A 19381-nucleotide genomic window follows, 5' to 3' on the forward strand; every position below is an offset into this window, starting at 1 on the left:
CTCCCCCGGGTCGCGCCCCCTCCCGGTGCCCCACCCCTCCTGGGCGCAGAGCCCAGTGCACCTGTTCCCAGGGCGCGGAAGGCGGTTCCGCGTGCGCCGGCGGCGGACCGGCCAAGTGCAAGGGGCTGTGCTGCGGCGCTCAGGCTGGCGCGGCCCCTGTCAGCCTTGGCTGGTAGGAGATCCCCGGAGCCTGCGGGCTCAGCTCCCGCAATGTGCGGGGCTCCAAGCCCCCTGCCCACAGCCTGCGAGGAGTTGGGACCTAGGGCTTTTCTCTGCCAACCGTCTCTTAATATCTCCGCTCGCTCTTCCAAACAAAAAGGTTCTTTTCAACCAAGTGAATTTTGAGTACAAGGAGAAAGCTTCAGTTGTAAATTACTCTGTGGTTTCAAAGGCGTTCGTAGCACTCAGACAGACAGAGGGAGAAACGCAGGGCTAGGGGAGACTGGGGCGAGAGGGAGCAGAGCGGGGTGCCTGGGCTGAGGGGCTGTTGCCCGCGAGGCCGCTCCCGAGCCGGCTGCGCTCTGCACACCCTCGCCCAAGGTGGTGCAGCCCTCGGCTGGTTCCCCGCCTCGCTCCCCGCTCGCTCGCTCTCCGTGAATCAGAAGAGGGCTTGGCGCTCAGCCTGGAAAGCACTTGCTAAAATCTGATCTGTTACTTCAGCAGCTTTCAGACTCGGGAAGGTCTTGGCACGCAGACAGTTGGAACGCTCCGGCTTCCAAAGCCGTGGAAATGAAGGAAAAAGGGAGGGGGGTTGGGGGGGAGTGGAGCGAAGAGGGAAAGAGGGAGCCGACTTTAGCCCCGATTAGAAGCAGACCAGGGCTGCCTCAGCCTGGTGTGTTGGGGGGGGGGGGCGGAGGCAAAGGGAAAGGGAATAGGAAGTGCCAGCTGCCCTAGCGCCCCCCCAACCCCCCCACCCACCTAGAGCTGCAAAGGAGGGGCCATAGGAGGAGTTGGACTAGGGCCAGAAGAGATTATCTGCCATTTCCCCCTCTGGGTTGGAGGCAGGTGTCCTCACAAGTTTAGAGAGGGTGCTCAGGCCCTAGGCTGCTGGGTTCCTGAGGTGCCCAGAGAGAGCCTTGAGCAGGGAACATGGTGGTTCTCCCAGTGTGGGGGCACAAGGAATGCTGGGTGGTGAGTGCTGTTGACAGTCAGCAACCTCTTGCAGTGTTTGGTGGTGGTGGTGGTGGTGGTGGTGGTGGGTCTGCTTATCTCCCCTCCCACTCCTAGGAGAGGATTGTTACCATCAGGATTGGCATTGAGCTGGGGGCAGCTAGTTGGGGCTGGGGGTTGGAAGGATGGATGGATGGATGGATGGATGGATGGATGGACTGATGGATTCTTCCCTCCTGTTCGCTAGGCTGGGGTCCCCAGTGACTCCTTGAATCAATACAACTGGAGTCAGTAACTTAAGACTGGCTGTTTGCCAAAGCAGATGTGACCCTGTGTGGTGGCGGGGGTGGGAGTGGGGGGATGGCTGGTGTCAGAGAGAGAGGCCAGTGCCAGGCGTGGACTGTCTGGTTTGCAGCTGAGTCCCCAAGCAGAGGGTAGGCCCCAGGGTCACTCCAGGGGATCTGCTTGTCTGACCTGGGCAAGAGCTCTTTTCCTGAGTGCTGAGCCGAGCCTGGGGTGGGGTGGGGGACAATGAAATGGGCATACAAGTAATGAGATGGTGGCAAACTTTGTTGCCCAAGTCTTTTGATGCCTACTGATTCTTGATCCTTGAAGCAGGAACCCAGGAGGGGTTTCTGTGTGGTCTTTGTGTTCTCTGGGGGAGTGCAAGGGAGGGAACCTGGCCTCTGTCTGCATCCCACCTCTCCCTCCTTGGTGAGACCTAGAGCCAGCCTCTTGGGGAAAGAGCTGGGTGGTCTGTCTGGGTTAGGTCCATCTGGGTTAGGGCTTCAAGCAGCTGAGGGAGCCCCTTTTCCTGCCTCTCCCTTCCTTTGCAGCCTTTCGCCATCCAAAACTGCCATAGGACTGATGCTTTTAACCGATACACTCTTAGAGTACCTAAGGATTTGATTATGGGGGACGAGGGTCCCTGAAACATCACACCAAAATGGTGCCCAACTGTGCTTACATTTGGGAGAGAGTTCCCAGCTCCCCACAGATTTTCAAAGGTGCCCATGATTCCTAAAAAGATAGCGTAGTGGTTATGGGCAAGCTTAGTAGGCTCATGTTCCCATTCAAGCGAGGGACAAAGGTAGAATGCTCATAGAGGTAGAGATGAGGGGTGGGACCCATGTGTTAGTTGCAGGGAGTCTGAAGTCTGCTCCTGGCAGAGGTGGTGTTGGGCAGACCCTGGAAGGGCAGCTACTTCCTAGACAGGGGGAGCTTAGAGGGTGGTAGTGAGAGCGCCTTTAGTGAGCAGGGCCAGGGAGGCCTCCCTGCACAGTGGGAAGAGCTCAGGGCTTTGCAAGCCAGGCGGCTGGGCTGAACCCCAGCTCCATCTTGCCCTATCTGTAGACCCCTGTGAGTCTTCGCTTCATCATTTGTGAGATGTGTAGCGCTGAGGCTGAGGTGATGCGTAATAGGTGTGTAAGAAGTTCTGCGAATTCTCACCCACCCAGGAGGGCAGTGTTCTGCTAAGAAATGTCCACCTGTGCCTTTCCTTCCCCTACCTCCCTGTTTTGGGGGACGAGTCCAGTCTTAGCAGTGGAGTTCTGGCCTGCTCCCCCCTTCCCATCCATCAGCCACCAGACCCAGAATGAGCCTTTGCCCCCAGCCTGCAGCCACATTTCCATGAGCACAGTTAATGCCCGACACTGCCCCCCCTCGCCCATGTGGTGAGCCCCGCCCTCACCCGCTTCACCCACTGGCCACCCTGGTAAGCAGGAAGCTGGGAATTTAATAAAATCCCTTCTCCACACGACTTGGGACACTGTGGATAGCTCAAATCAGAAGAATTTTAAAAATTTCCAAGGGGAGCAAGCGGCGTGACCAGTAAATTGCTTTTCTGCACTTGGCTGAGCGCTGACAATGACACCGGGCTGGGCCTTTCACACAGCTCAGCCGGCACCTGCCTGACATTGTTCTGCCGCCAGGCTCCGCTAGGTCCTGGCCTTCCCTAGACAGGCGAGGCCGAGGGGGACCAGGACAGAGGAGCCTCCCACAGCGCCACTTCCTCTCACCCCACCATGTGTTCAAGTGTGGAAGTTCCCTTCCATACTCCCTCTGCCCCTGCACCTGTCCTGTGTGACGTTTAGACCCTTTCGCTAAGCTGGCTAGGATGGGGAAGCTGGAGACAGTCCTCTGGGTCATAAGGAGGATGGGAAAGAGCCCTACTGGGTAGCACTTTTAATTTCTTAAAACAGTGACATCATCTGTCTGTCCATCAAGTCAGGTATGCATTCAACAAATACTTGGCTGGGAGCCTGCTTCCTGCTGGCCCTGCAAAGAGACTGGTCAGTTCATGGCCTCAGAGCACTCCCCAGCTAGAGGGAGAGAGTCCCAGATGAACAGGACCTCCTTTTATCCTGCCCCTCCTCTCTCAGGCTGTGAAGGTTAGTGAGGCAGGCATGTCCTTCGGTCCAACACAGGAGGAAACCAAGGCTTGGGGAAGGGACCTGCCTCTGGTGAAAAAGCCTTGTTTATAAAGATTTGAAAGCGGCTTTCACATCAGAAGCTTGTTTCGTTCTTCCTACCATTCTTCCTCCTGCAGTAGGAGGGGTTTAATATTCCTACTTCACAGATGGAGAAACTGAGGCACAGAGCAGAGAATGATTTGTTCAAGGCCACGGCTGACTCAAGACTCTGGAGTCAAGAGCTAGTATTTTTTTCCCACCACACCAGGCAGACTTTTTCAGAAAGAACACGGAAATTATTGAGAAAGGTTGCTGGTGGGGAAATGGAGACTCAAGAGGCAGGTTAGGGGTCCTCAGTGAGAGCCCCCCAGTGAATCTCTAGGGTCAGGGATGATCAGAGCCCAGGTGGGTGTCTCTGTGGTTGAAGACACCTGACTCCCGAGTCTGCAGGCCCTGATCTTCCTGGAATGTTCTGGTCTGAAAGCCTCAGAGCCAGAGGTGGAGTTCTTATTTTGGAGGGTGTCTAGGGGATTCAATAGTCCCCTCCCAGCTTCTTTCCCAGCATGGGAGGGGGGGCACCCTGCCAGCATTACTGCAGCCCAGGAGTGTCACCTCCTCTGAGACGGGAAGGTGGATTTCTAAAATTTCTAGTAGTTGGTACCGCAGGTGGTGTCAGCAGGCTTGGGTGTCAGGGGCACAGTGCTATCTCCACCCTGCCCTGGGCAGCTCTGCGGGCACGCTGGGTTCCCAAAGGGAGGTGGAAGGGGCCAGGGAGAAGACGTCTGTCCTCAGCAGGAAAGTTGTGCATGTGGGAGTCAGGGTGCCGGTGTGTCAGGCTAATAATGGTACCGGTAGCTGGAACCAGGTACTGTGTGCTCACTATGTGACAGGCAGGTGCTTTCTCACAGCTTCTAGGCTACGCCTCACAACCAGCCTGGAATAAGAGAATTCTACAGATGAAGATGGTGAGGCTCACTGGCATGAAATCGAGAGAAGGAAGAGCTGGCTTCAAGTCTAAGATTAGCAGCTCTAGGACCCCAGCTTACTCTGGAGTCTGCCAGCCTGGTTTAAATGGTTGCTCTGCCTAGTCTTTGCTGTGTGACCTTGGACAAGTTACTTAACCTCTCTGGGTCTCAGCTGCTGCACATGTCAGATGAGAAGAAAACAACCAAAGAACAGTTCCTACTTCCTAAGGGTGTGGAGCAGGGGCAGTGCACAGCCCGGTGCCCTGATCTCTCGTGTGTGTTTCAAGACCTAGCCCCTGTCTGTACCTCTCGCTCTGGGAGGGCTCCCTTGCCCGGAGCCCCATCAGTGTGGTAAGCTCCCCTCACCCAGGGCACTGCGGCCTCCTGGTGACCGGGAGAGGGAGGGTATTGATTGTTTCCTTTCTGAGCACAAAGCCTCGCTGAGCACCTCTGTGGGCCCCATTCTTTTTGCTGGGTCGGGTCTGCTCCCCAACTCACCAGGACCGTGGGGAAGCACACAGGGAAAGGCATCGCCAAGGGCCTTCCAGTGTAGCCTGGAGGGGAGGGGGCAGGGGAGCCACGCCTCAGTCTGAGTCCTATTGTTGGTGCTTTGGGCCTGAGTATGGGCATTTGTTCTGGAGCATCAGCGGGTAAGGGGGCCCCTTGGGCTTTAGTCAGCCTTGCTGGTAGGGGCTGGCAGATGTTTGGGTATCTTTTGCTCTGACACTGAAATGGCATAAGGCCACAGGCCCATTTAAAATGCTGCTGTGGCAAGGACGGGTCAAGGACAACCCTCCTGTGGACCACAGAGCAGAACACCTCTCAGGACCCTGGAATTCTAGCTCATTGGATGCTCTCCCTCTCTGTGCCTCAGTTTACCCACCTGGGCATCGGCCAGGTGAGCTAGGTGACTTCTGTAGTGCTTGAATGCATGGGCTTTGGCATAGGAGAGACCTAGGTTTGAATGGTGTCTGTGCTGCTGAGCAGCTGTTCAGCAAATTTCTTAACCTTCACCCCTCTGCACCTTGGTTTTCCCCATCTGTAAATGGGGTCACCTACTTCCTAAGGGTTGTTGTGAGGACTAAAGGGGATAATGCACAGAGTAGCCAGCACCATGGCTGACACTCAGTAAGTATCTGAGGAAATAACTAAGTGGTAGTAATTGCTCAGCTGATTGTATGTTAGGTATGTAACATGCTGCAGGTATATGTTAGGTATGTAACATGCTGCAGGCATGTTTAGGCATGTAACATGCTGCAGGCGTGTGTTAGGTATGTAACATGCTGCAGGTGCATGTTAGGTATGTAACATGATGCAGCTGCGTGTTAGGTATGTAACATGCTGCAGGCGCGTGTTAGGTATGTAACATGATGCAGCTATATGTTAGGTATGTAACATGCAGCAGGGTGCTAAAGAAAGCTAGGGAGGGCATGCGTCTTGTATCAGTGACATCAGGCCTCCAGTCTGAGGCTTTGGATTCAGGTCTGGACTGAATCCTCACTGTACCACTTGGAGGCTGTGTGGCCTCGGGCAAGATTGTTAACCTCTCTGAGTTTCTGCCTCCTTATTCTGTGGGACATGGGCCTGCTGTAAAACTGCTACTCTCTTCCTGTCAGGAGGAGTAACTGAAGCTGTTTTAGACAGCTAGCTGTGCAGTAGATACTCAATTATGGCACTTCTCCTCATTGGCATTCAGGAAACATTTGTGAGATGCCTGCTGCATGGCTGGCCCTCGACAGGGTTTTGAGGCGGATGAAGGTCATCCAAAGCTTCAGTGTTGTCCTCGAGGTGTTCCCCAGGAGGGGATGGCTGACGCTGGGCAACTTCCTTCACAGTCTTCCCCAGCCCCTCCCGCCCCTCCCTGACCTCTGTTTTGGAACCACTGAGCACTTGGCCACTCTCCTGTGACCCAGTGCATGCTCTGCTGGGGCTCACAGGGACACACAGGAGCTCCGACTCCAGACCCAGGCCCCTGCTCACACCCGCTTGGCCACTTGGTCACCATGGATTGAGCAAATTGCTTGGCCTCCTGCGGCTCATCTTTCGTATGGGCATCTGGAAAGAACCTCCCTCTTGGGGTTGTGTACTGGTGGGTTGTGGTCGCCTGGGGGAAGGCTTGGCACTGAGCCCGGCTCATTCCAAGTGTTAAGTGAATGTGAGCTGCAGTTAACGTAGGACTCTGCTGTACCTGGAGGCTTGCTTGTCTGCCTGTTCCTGGTTCCTGGAAGTCCCGGGAGGCCTGACACATCCCACGGGCCCTACAGCACCTGGCACAGACCCGGCATGCAGGATGCATGCCGGGTCAGTGCGTGGAGGGGAGGGGAGCAGCTTCTCTGTGGCTGGGCACCTGGATAGAATACCCTCCCCTCCTGGGGCCAGGTGTGGGGCACAGGGGGTTCAAGACCTGTCACCACTCTCCTGAATCCAGGGTGCCGTGTGTACTCTGATGAAACCAGACTCTGGGGCAAGAGGATCTGGCCAGGGAAGGTGCCCCATTTGAACCTTGAAATAGGAGCAAGCCGAGTGAAGACACTGTGCCTGTGTGTGTGTGTGTGTGTGTGTGTGTGTGTGTGTGTGTGTGTGTGTGTGTGTAGCAGCCATTGCAGGCACACAGAACACTCTACATGGAGCAGAGAACATCCTGATGTGCTCAGGGGACTTCGAGCCAGTTGGGGTATCTGGAGCATCAAGTTCAAGAATGGGGTGGTGTAGAAGGCCATGATGGGCATTGAATGCCGAAATAAAGGTGTTCTTTTTTACCTCTCAGGCATACATGACCACTCTCCCCACAAGGATTTTAAGGGAGAGGGAATTGAAACGGGTGGGGGCGGGAAGGGAAGGGAAGAAAGAAGGGAGCATGAGTCTTTAGTGGTCCAGCCCCCTCCCCCAGGCTGTCTCCAGGGTTGACCGCCAGTGGCACCCATATTGACGATCTGTATGGAGAAGGCTGATGTATGGGGAGAGGAAACTCCGGTCAGCCGCCTTGGGTGGTAGCATCCCCCACCCCCCTGCTGTTGGCTCAGCCCTGCCAATCAATACATTGATAGCCCTAGGAGCTTAATGGACAGGCTGGGGGTGGGGAAGGGCCCTTTGCAGCCTTACTCTATGTGGACTGGCTTGGGTGGGAGGAGTGTGACGGGAGAGCAGGGAGAAGCCTGGGGTTGAGCTGTGGGTGGGGGTGTCAGTCTGAGCCAAGCTGATGCAGGGCTGGACCCAGCCTGCCTTCTCTCCTTTCTGTCCAAGGTGCCAGCTGGGGGAAACTCACGGGCTCTAGAGCCAAATGTGGGTGGGTTCGGATCTTGGCTCTGTCACTTTCTGTACAGCTTGGGTGAGCCCCTTGGCCTCTCTGTCTCCCTTTGTCCCAGGGATGATAATCGTCAGAACTGCCCAGGTCCTGTGAGGAGGAAGGAGACGGTGCCTGGAAAGTGCTTAGCTGGGGCCTGGCACTCAGCAAATGCCCACTAAGTGGGAGCCAACGTCAGGCTCGCGCTCAGCGATAATGACCCACAGAGCCCTGCAGCTGGCGGCAACTTCTGGGCCTGTGCCCAGGCCGCTCGCTCTCGAGGAAGAGTTTGGGGAGCTGCATATCGGGGTGGAGAGTGGTGCTGACTATCAGAGGCCACTCCTGGAGCATGAGGTGCAGGTCTCAGGTTCTAACCCGGAGTTTGGAGAAGCTCGGAAAGGCCTCGCATGGCTGGCCGATGCTGCTGCCGCTGGAGGTGGTGGTGGAATGTGGCCGGAAGTCTGTGGGTTGCCCCTCCTGGGACCAGGGAGACCCTCCCTTTCTGGGCAGGCTGCCTGGAGACAGGGGCAGGCCTCAAGGATGGGGACCTAGGCAGGAGGGGGCAGTGTGACCCCATCCTCTTCTCCTGGGAGGGGAGTGAGCTGAAGGCTTTCAGCCCTTTCATTTTAATGCCCCTGCCCCAGTCCCTGCCCCAGCCATAGCTTGTGGCCACGACCAACTGCTGTCCTGAACAGGGAGAGGAGGTGGGTGAAGGAGAGAAGGAGCATGGGAGTGGCGGAGAGCTTGGCTTCTAGAATGAGGAGGAGCGAGTTGGATTTGAATCTTGATTCCCTGTTCTCACGAGTTCTGACTTTGGACCAGTGATGTAACCTCACTGAGCCTCAGTTACCTCATCTGTAAAATGGGGATAATAACCACACTAAGTCATAGGACCACTCTGGTGATCACATAGGGTCATTTTCCTAAAGTAGTTCTTAGCACAGAGGACATGCTCAGTAAGTAGTGGCTGTTTAGAAAACCCAAACGAAAGGAAAAAAAGTCATGCTGTTTTTACCAGTATAATCTTTTTCTGAAATAAGTATTATAAATAATCCCCATTCTGCCAATGAGAAAATGAGGGTTACAGAAATCAAAGAAGTTGGTGATTTGGCGTGGAAGCACCTGAGGTCGGTCAGTGCTGGTGAGTGGGTGTGTGTTTATCTAGCATGTGTACACAGGTGACGTGCAATGTGGCAGATGTCTGTGGGAGGTGGGAGTGTGGCCCAGGCAGAAACAGGAAGCCCCCAGACATGTCTTCAGAGCCATGAGAGGGTGGGTGAAGCTGAAATCATCAGCCAGAGGGAGCAGTGGTGGCTGTTGTCTCGCATGCGTTAGCGAGCCACGCTGACTGTTGGCAGAAGGTGGTGGCTCTGTCCCACTCAGCACCATGTCACTGCCTGGCCATGCGGTAGAGCTGGGGGAAGAGTTGAATCTGTGAGACCCTTGTTGCCCCTGGGCAGTTCCTGGCTCAGGGAGTAAATATCTCCACGAGAGCCTCAGGGCAAGGAAGAGGCTGGGTGGGGGTAATTGGGGTTCTAGTCAGGCTGCCGGGGGACCCCACTATAGACCACGCTGCTGTGACAAAACCTACTTGGACCCAAAAGAGAATCTGTGCGTATGGGGTGGGGAGATAGCAGAGAGACAGAGGGCATCTTCTGTGCCTAAAGAGATGTCCTGGGTGTGCCAACGCTGCTCGCCTCATGAGAGCTGTAGTGGTTTGATTTTTCTCACATGGTAGCTTTCAATTCCCTGGTGAGGATGCACCTGGAGGGATGTTCCCCCAGCAGAGAGCAGCACTGACTGTTCTAGGAAGGCCCGGAAGACAGGCCCCCCTTAGCCAGTGAGGCCAAGTGACCTGCTACCCAGCTCGCAGGAAAGGAGTCGGCCGCTTTGCCTGAGCTCTGCAGGTAGACCCCGGAGCTCCCAGCATGGAGAGGTGCCTTTGAGGTCCTATCTGCGCAATGGGCATTCTCGGCTGCCCACCTCCACGGGTGGTTGAGGGAATCAGATGGGGTACCATGTCCAGGGGCTTCTTAGGAGAGGAAAGCTTAGCAATTGATAGCTTTCAAAACACCGCTTGCCCTCCTCTCTTGGGCACTCTGGCGAGTAAGCGGTGGGGCTGATTTTGATTGCCAGCTTTCCCTTGTCCTAGCCACAGTCATTTAGCAGACATTTGCCGGCTGCCTCCTGGGGGCAGAGCTGGAGATCCAGGGCTGAGCCAACGAGCTGGACTCTGGGGACAATCAGCCATTATTGTTAGTGTCCAGTGGCCCTAACTCAGCCTGGGGCAGAGTGGGGCAGGAAGGACTTCCAGAGGAGGCGCCTGAGGGCCGGTGTCAGGTGGGCAGAAGGGTCCTGGTGCCCTGGGCAGAGGGTCTGGCCTGGGCAAAGGCATACAGCCCCCAGAAGTCTTGCCCAGGAAGCCCAGCGCCTCCTACCTCTTCAGGAGCATGGACTCTACTTCCGTGTCAGAGGCCAGTCCGTCTACCTCCCTTGGGATTGATGTGGCCACAGAGTGTGGCTTAAATGGTGGAAGCTGGGCAAGATGGATTGTTCCCCCTACATCCTGGGAAAGGGCCACTGGATAGCCCTGCTGACCCTGGGTCACTGCACTGCCTCTGTCCATTGCACCAGGGAGAAAATCATTAATGGGAGGCTGGCTTCGGGGGGCAGGGCAGCTCCCCTCGGGGACCTAGGGTAAGGAGATTGGTTTGACCTCTGGTCGATAAGGGCTCCTGTGAGCAGGAGAAGAGTTGGAGGACAGGGAGGGAGGCTGGAGGCCTGCCCCTGGGGGAGGGGACAGGGCCAGGCCACCTCAGGAAGTCATTCCAGGAAGGTCGAGGGCCACATGCCCACCAGGGGGGGACCTCAGAGAGCACCAGAGTTCTTCCCTCCCTGAGCATCAGGATGTGAAATGAGGTGGGTCCCAGGTTTCAGATCCTATCTGTGAATGGGGACGGGAATGTGTGTGTGGGGGGGCTGGCCACAAGGGTCATAGGAGTGAAGGGTGTGTATGCTCAGTGGGCCAGTGGCCGGGCCCCGCCTCACCCGGCTGTGTGGCTCAGAGCAAACGACTTCACTTTTCTGAGCCTCAGTTTCTATGTCTGTTAAATGGGAGTGATAAGCATTCCCATGTTTTTGGGTTGTTGGGAAGATCCAAAGCAGTATCATCTTCCCAAACTGTTATTTGCACTGCAGAAGTGCCCTGTCTGTAGGGACAGGGAGTGTGATCCACTCATGTCCCCAGAGAGGCTTCTGTTTGCAGGGCTTCCCCAAGAGCCTCTTCAAGGGCTGCCTTATGTTCTCCTGGCAGTTACCCCTACTGAACACTTACTCTATGCCAGTGCTGTTCTAAGACTTTATATATTTAATCATAGCAACCCATGAGGTGGGTGCCATTATCATCACTCTCATTTTATAGGTGAGGAAACTGAGGCCTAGAGAAGTTAGTAACTTGTCTAGGGTCCCTTATCTAGGGCTGACCTGGGTTTTGAATCTGCGTCCCGCTCCTGGTGGGGCAGGTGGGGCCCAGCGGGGGTGGTGGTGGTGGTGGTAGGGCTAAAAGCCAGGCTTTGGGCTACAAGGCCTGGGCTGCTATTGCCTGCTCTGTGAACTTGTCAGTTCAGCTTTGGAGCCTCAGTTTCCTCATCTGTAACCTGGGTTAATGCTTCTACCCTGAGGGTGGTAGTGAAAGTTAAATAGTAAGGCACAGCTGAAGTGCCTGTGGGGTTCAGGCTGGGGTGGGAGGACAGGTGCAGGTCAACTGGGGGACAGAGACCCTGGGCTGGGTGTAGGGGGTAGCCCTGAGGGAAATACTGTCCCTGTTCTTGGGAAGTCACAGCTGAGGGGTGAGACAAATGCTTGGGTAGCCCCGGTCCTAAGAGCTCTGCAATGAGCTGAGTGGAGCCATGCTTTTGTGGGGCTGGGGTCCTGTGTGTCTAGTATCGTGTCTGACCTTATGGGTGCATGGATCAAACTCAGGACACTGTCTGGGCTTCAAGAATTGTTCAGCTTTATGGTTAAGATGGGATGGAACAGGCATACAGTTAACAGGGCATAGAAAAGCCTAATTTAATGCTAAATGGAATGACAGGATCTTTTCAATGTTTGTTCGTTCATTCATTCATTCATTCATTCATTCAATAAATGTTTGTGTTTCTACTGTGCTACATGCAGGGGATGTAGCAGCAACTGACAGAGAGACAGCTCCAGCTTTCGTGGTGCTGCAGTCTAGTCAGAAGGAGACAGACAAAAACCAGATAAATAAATGTTATGTCAGGTTGATAAATGTTAGAAAGAAAAACAAAGCATGGTTGAGAGATGGAAAGTGACAGAGGTGGGGTCTGCCTCAGCAAAATAGTCATGGAAGGCCTGTCTCAGGATGGGACACTTGAGCAGAGACCCAAATAAAACCGAATGTAAAAATCTGGGAAAGAGCATGGAAGCAGAGGAAAGAGCATGTGCAAAGGCCCCGAGGCAGGTGTGCATTCTCTGTTTGAAATGCCCAGAGACATAATAAGGCAGCCATTGTAACTGGTGGGAGGGAGTGGTAGGGGATGAAGGTGGAAAAGCGTTTGGGGGTTCTTTCTGCTGGGTCTTGAGGCTGTGGTAAGGACCTTTATCTAAATGTGATGATGGCAAACCCTAGAGAGTGTAGAGGGGAGGACCATACGAGGCGATTGGGTTTGGTGGAGGGTAGACAACCAGGGGGCAAGAGTGGAAGCGGGAGGCCAGTGAAGAGGTGGGTGCAAGTTGTCCAGGTGTGAGGCTGTGTTCGGAGAAGGGAGAGGGCGAGATACATGTTGGGGTAGCCAGAGGCAGCTTCCCGGACGATGTCATCAGACATGAATGAACTAAAGCTTGAGGGATACAGGACATTTGGATGGGAGATGCATAGTGAAGGTTTCTCCTACAGGGGCCAGAGATGTGGACAAATGCTTGGTGATGCGGGCTAGCATGAGGACCCTCGGGACAGGGAGAGGGGACCCCCCCCCCAGAAAAAAAAATCAGCTCCTAGGGGAGAAGTGACAGTAGACTCTGGCCTATTTGTTTCCAGGGTGAGACTTGCCAGCCTTCTTCCTCCCTGCCAAGGACTCAAACAGCAATTATATGCCCCAGCCCCCCATTCCACTCCCATCTCCATATGAATTTGGGGACTTTTCTCCCCCTTTGCTCACTTTATCCTCATGGCCACCCTGGGATGTAGTCAGAGCAGGGGCTCTACTCTATGGTTTTACCGGGAAGGAATCTGAGGCAGAACAAACCGAGTGCTCAGGGTCACACAAGACACCTCCGCTTCCCACTTTTCACTTTAATTTGGGGCTCTGGTGGAAAGATAGCAGGCTTTGTTGTCAAATACACTGAGGCCTGATTCTTATCTTTGTCACTTCCTGGCTGGGCCACCTCGGGCAACTTGCCTCACCTCTCTGAGCCTCAGTTGTCTCATCTGTGAAATGGGGGTGTTAATGGGACAGCTATGAGTGTGTGCTGAGGCCTGGCCCAGAGCTGGCAGGAGGCCATGGATCTTTGTTGAGAATGTGGCTCTGGTCCTCAGGGGCACCAGGACTTTCAGGGGGGGCTCACTGTCACCCCTTTCTCTGACCAGGTGCTGGTGGCCGAGGAGAACATGGACTTCCGCATCCATGTGGAGAACCAGACGCGGGCTCGGGACGACGTGAGCCGTAAGCAGCTGCGGCTGTACCAGCTCTACAGCCGGACAAGTGGGAAGCACATCCAGGTCCTGGGCCGCCGGATCAGTGCCCGTGGCGAGGACGGGGACAAGTATGGTAGGTGCCAATCCCTTCCTCCCCCAGCGTACACATACTTCTGGGCCTCAGTTTCCTCATCTGTGAAATGGGGATGCCGTGGTGCATCCCTGAGAGGCTTGTTGGGTGTACTGACTGAAGACATGAATCAAAAGTGCTTTTCCTGATAAATGATGCCCCATAAGTGGCAGTTGTTATGGCTATCAGTGGCCTGCTTAGGGACAACCTAAAGCAGGTGCCTGCTTCCCATGGCATAGCTTCACCAGACCCAGGTTCAGGTGCTCAGGGGGGTGGGAGCCTCTGGGTAGCGCTTTCTGGATGTTGGTGGTGGTGGTGGGAATCGGCATGGTATGTGAGTGTGTTTACATGTGAGCATAGGCATGATTGTATGTTCACGTGCGTGTGTATGCGTGTATGTGTGTGTGTGTACACTGTGAGCTTCAGCTTGTGCACCTGTGAGGCATGGGGACAGCATCTTGGGCCACGGTCCCCTTGACCTGCCCTTGACCCTAGAATTGCCCTCCTCCTCTGGGATGTTTGGGAACTATCACCTGCTTCTCTCCCTAAGCCCCCAGCCCACAAAGACCCTTAGTAGTGAGCGAAATAGACAGGACTCCGCCTTCCCAGGGCTTAGAGGGGATTTGGGGAGAGATGCTGAGCACATACTGACCATGCCCCCTCATTCCTGCCTTCTCAGGCCAGGTTCTGGGAGGTGGCTGAGGAGCCTTGAGCCAGGGCAGGGGAGGGCGGCGGCTGGAGGCAGCTGGGGCTGTGGGTGGCCCAGGCTCGGGGCTGGGGCTGGGTCCCGCCTGTGTGCTGTGAGCTGCCAGCCCAGGTTTTTCTGGGATGATGCCCCGCCTGCCCGCTGGCCCCTGCTCACTGCAGTCAAGATGTGACAACAAGACAAATAATTTCTTGGCCCTTTTATCTTGGACACCATTTATTTTCCCTCAGCCCCAGGGCAGGACTGACCTCATGGTAGGGCCCAAGTGTGGCAGCTGCACTGTCACTGGGGGCTGGGCCAGGCCGGCCAGGCAGGGCTGGGCCACCCCGGCTCCCGCTCGCTTCTCCGGGCCAGCTGCCTCCCCTCCCTTCTCCTGCCCCATCACTCTTTACTGCCTCCCCTTCCCTTCTTCCATCGTTCCCCTCCTTTCTCAGTCTGGCTGTTTCTCCTTTCATCTGGGCCTCTTCTCTCTGTCCTCCTTCCTTCCTGGCTCTCATCCTTCCCCCTCTTTGTTTCTGTCCCTCTCTCTGTCTCCGGGCTCCCCACTATCTCTGTCCTTCTTTCTGCCTCCTTCCCTGGCTCACAGCTCCCTGCCCCTCATCCCCACTCTCCCAGGCCCTCTGCTGGCAGCCTCTTTGGGGCCTCTGTCCTTCTGTGTCACCCCCCCTCGGACGTCTGGCTGTGCTGGGCAAACCCAGGTGGTGCTTTTCCCTGGGATCTGCTGTCCAGTTGCTGCCAGGGAAGGGGCAGCTGGCTGGCCCGGGTGGGAGGGAGGTGCCCTCCTGGGGAGTCCCTCTTGCTGGCCCCTCCAGGCTGAGAGAGTACAGGGGGGTCAGACTCTGGTCTGAACCATCTGTCCACACCCTGAGACAGGAGGCAGGGTCTCAGGAGGAAGAGGAGCCCGGGCAAAGGGCGGGCTCCACTCTCTGGAAGCCACTTGTTCTCTCGTTTCCTCTGCCTGAACTAGAGAGAGACTCAGGGGATCTCACCTGCTGTGTCCTCAGGCAAGCCTTGCCTTCTCTGGGCCTCAGTTTCCCTTCTGGACAATACCGAGTTAGACGAGAGCAGTGCTTCTTAAACATAAACGTGCATGGGAATCACCGAGGGCTCTTGTTAAAATGCTGATGTTGATTCGGTGGGTCCGGGTGGGGCCTGAGCCCTGCCTTTCTGGTGAGCGTCCAGGTGGCCCTGAGGGTCTGTCCAGGGACTAGCCCATCGTGGCTTCTCCTCCAGCTCCACGGGCCCTAGATTTAATAATTCTCTCTCAAGGAATATGTTTATCACTCCTCCAGCCCCCCAACACCCAGGGCGGCATGCGGCTTTGCTGGTGCCGAGGTGCTCCATTTAAATGTCGCATTAGAAACCCAGATGAGGGGACAGGACCCCATCTGTGAGCCCTGGGAGAGCAAGTGAAACAATGGAGCCAACTGAGGCTTCCAATCTAGATAATCAATACAAATATTATTGGGAGGGTGATTTATGTGGCCAAGCCAGGCGAGGAGGATGGGGCTGTGTTAGGGGCCCGTGGGGGAGGGGCGGCTAGAAGTCCCTGGTCAGGGGGCTCAGGAGGGTCCAGGAACCTGCTCCCTCCTTCGCAGGGCTCCGTCCAGTTGGTAGAGTGATGCCATCTGAGACTCATATTCACATACAGAGTGCAGTCTGGGCATTTGAGCAAACACCAAGTATAAACAAACGCCTGGAATCTGGAATCCCCACAAACACTTGGAATCTCAGGTTCGAGTCTGTAAAACACTCAGAATCTCATATTCCACGGCTTCCTGAGGCACTAGGCTGTGTGGACGGGCACAGGGTACAGGCCCCCCTTTGTCTGGGTGCCCTGCCCAGAGGCTCTCGACCTGCTTTATGGCTGTGAGTAGTCTGGTGAAATGTGCTCAGCTGTCGGGCAGCAGGCCTTGCACACGAGGTTGGTCTGCAAGAGGGTCCCCCAAGACCCCCGAAAGCTTTCCTGGAGCCCTCTGAGGGCCCAAGCGTGAGCTACTCCAGGAATGAGGGCCTTTCTTAGCTTCAGACTGGGCTCTGGAGAGAGAGGTATGCTGGCCATGGGGCTGGGGCTTAGGTAGTGGGACACCTGGCCGGGTGGGGAAGCAGGGGGCGTGGCCACCCTGGCCACCTGGGATTATTGCATTAGTCCCGCCCCTCCCAGCCCTTGGTCCTGGTCACCTCTGTCCTGCAGGCAGCTGCTACCTCAAAGAAACAGCACTGGACTAGGAGGCAGGACACCAGGTTCCAGTTGCCGCTTGGCCACTGAGCAGCCTGTGGAGCTTGGGGCAAGCACGTGTAGCTCTGGGCTCAGTTTCTTCATCTGCGAAGGCAGATGAGAAGGCCCCACTCCACCTGCCTCCGAGGTTGACGCACTTAGGCCCAGGACTGCAGGTGGCAGCCCCTCCAGGCTGCAGGAAGCAGTGCTGTGGGTGACAGGACTTGAGTCTTAGAAGCCTGGGGCCATAGGGACCCTGGCATTGGGGGGGTGGTATGGGGGCGCAACTCTGCTTTTATAAGCCTTGTGATTAGAAATTCCTGCCTGCTTTCATTTGAAAAAAAAGGGCTTCTCTATTTGATTATAAAAAAGAAAGACAGTTTTAAAACCCTGGGTTTAGCAATAGGCCAACCTCCCAGGACTGGCAGTGCCCAGACAGCCCCCGAACAGGCCACTGGAGGGCTGTGTTGGCCAGGGAGGTGGCCTTTTGAGTTGAGTGTGTAGGCTCAGGGGCTGGTTGAGATTTGAATCTCGGCTCCACCACTTACGAGTTCGAGCCCTCAGACCTAAGTTAGCCTCATCCCGTTTCCTCTTCTATGCAGTGGGGTAATTGAAATGAGAGAATACCTTAAGGCCAAAGAGTCTATGACTATTAAAACAAAAATATTAGTACTCATCACAGTCGTATGGGGACAGAAGAAGGCTGTCCCCTTCTCAGGAGCTGATTCCTGGGTCTTCCAGAAGGGACCCTATCTCCCTCCCATCAGTGAGCCCTGGCATGTGTGCTGCAGGTAGAAGAGGCTTCTCCATGACTACAAGCACGCAGGGTCAGGCTGGCCGTGTTCTGGCTGCTGTCTCAGGCCAGGTGAGGAAGGATCTTTGGACCCTCACGTTGGGTGTGGCCTGGTCTCCTCTTAGTTCACTCACTTGGCACAGAGTTACTGAGCACTGGGGGTACAGTGCTGAGTAAGACACACCTGGTCCCGGCCCTCAAGGAGCTCCCCGGCCACAGCCCTGCTCCTTCCTAGGGGCTGACTCTGAGTAGGCCCCTAACTTCCTGTGTGACTGTGGGCTGTTCCCATTCCCTCCCGGTACCTGGATTTCCTCGCTATAATGGGGCCGGCATGTGGGGTACGGGGTGTGGAGTTAGCTCTCTCAGCTTCCTAGAGCTCAGCATGCATGAGTCCGTGATTTCAGCTGTGTGTCCGCTGGCTGCTTGGGGTCATGGGGAGTCGGTCTGCCCTGCTGGGCTGCCTTCCTGAGCCCCTCCACCCCCCCCACCCCTCTCCAAGAATATAAGCTGGAAAGCAGTGACCTTTCTGCGTGTCCCCATGTCCAGTACAAGCCCCCCGCCCTGACCTTAAGGGATGAATGAATAAAATAATGATGGGGTAACTCAAAGCATAATCAGGGGCCAACTTGTGTGGCTCCCACAGGAACATACGTGGGGTGTGCCTGGGCTTTCTCTGTGTTATGATGACAGTGGGAGTCTCTTGTCCCCATTTCCCTCATTCTGGTACCTGCTGGAGGGCTGTTTGGGCATGGAGCAGGGTCCTTTGGGCTGGGGGTGTGGCTGAGGCGGCAGAGAACCCTACTCTCTGAGTCTGACCCCCGAGTCCATTCTCCATAAAGCAGTTCAAATATGAGACTGCGTCACTGCTCCCAAAGGCTCTTCTGTCACTTAGAATGAAATCCAAGTCTGGTGGTGGCTTGGCTCCTGCTGGCCGCTCCAACCTCAGACTCCACTGCCCTGTCCTTGCTCACTCTGCTCCACCCCCGCGGCCTTCCCGCTGTCCCCCGATCTTGCCAGGCGTGTTCCTGGTGAAGGGCCTTTGCGCCAGCTGTCCTCTCAAGCTGAGAATGCTCTTCGCCCAGATAGCTTCATGGCTTCGCTTCATTTGTCCCTTATCAGAGAGTTCCCATCTCTGTCGTGTCACAGCTCTGTTTCTCTTCCTCAACACTCCCCGCTATCTGACATCCTATCATGTATTTAATTATTTGCTCTCTGTCTCTCCTGTTACAATTCAGACTCCTTGAGCGTAGGGGCTGTTGTGTGTTTTGTTCGTTGCTGTTTCCCCATCACAGAGCCAACCATAAACAGGTGCTCATATATGCTTGAGCCACCGAATGCGTGGGTGACCCAGGATGCATGGATGCCCAGGTTCACGTCCGGGAGTGTGGTCGGTTGGCATCGCACCCCCTGGGCAAGTGCTCAGCACACTGTAGGTCCTCCAGGGCTCCCTCTCTCCTCCTCTTCTGCCGTCCTCTCCCATCCTCCCTTCCACCCTCCCAGCCAGCCAGCCACTTATTGTGCAGCAGACCCAGCTTCCCCCAGGGGCTCTCCCAGCTGGGAAAGCACATTTATTTCTCAGTCTAACCCCCTGCCCTCTGTGCTCACGTCCCACAACTTCTGTCCCCAGTGAGGAGTGGCCACCCACACCTCACTGACTCTGCAGCAGAAATGGCCACACTAGCGCTACAGCTAGGATTAAATATAGCTCCCGATCAATCCTATTGATTCTTTCCCTCTTCCTTTCCAGCGAGCCCACGTGCCACCTCCTCGGGGACTTTAGAAGGGGAACCGTGGGCACTTGTGGAGAAAGGCCATAACGTGTGTGTGTGTGTGTGTGAGAGAGAGAGAGAGAGAGAGAGAGAGAGAGAGAGAGAGAGAGAGGAGGAATGGTGATGCTGAAACAGCTCCATAAAGGATTCCTTCCTTCTCCCCGACCCCACCCCCTGCCTTACTCTCCACCTGGTCCACCTTAAGAGGGGAGGGAGTACAGAATCCGTATGACCTCCTAACGCCTTTGTGGCAAGGACATTTCCTCGCTGGAGGATGATGCCTGGACAGTGGCCAACAGCACTGTCAGCACTGGAATTGTAACGGCCAGCCAGCTGCTGGCTA

The 19381-nt window shown here is 55.6% G+C and overlaps 1 protein-coding gene across 1 annotated transcript in view; it reads left to right on the forward strand.

Moving 5' to 3' along the window:
* The window catches only part of FGF18 (fibroblast growth factor 18), a 33384-nt gene that overhangs the window by 847 nt on the left and 13156 nt on the right, over window positions 1-19381 (forward strand). The window contains exon 3 of the mRNA XM_019740164.2: window positions 13375-13555. Coding sequence (XP_019595723.1) covers window positions 13375-13555 — 181 coding nt within the window. The remainder of the gene's footprint in view (window positions 1-13374; window positions 13556-19381) is intronic.

The sequence above is a fragment of the Rhinolophus sinicus genome, linkage group LG10, assembly GCF_036562045.2.
Source record: "Rhinolophus sinicus isolate RSC01 linkage group LG10, ASM3656204v1, whole genome shotgun sequence".
In the NCBI taxonomy this organism is placed as follows: Eukaryota; Metazoa; Chordata; class Mammalia; order Chiroptera; family Rhinolophidae; genus Rhinolophus; species Rhinolophus sinicus.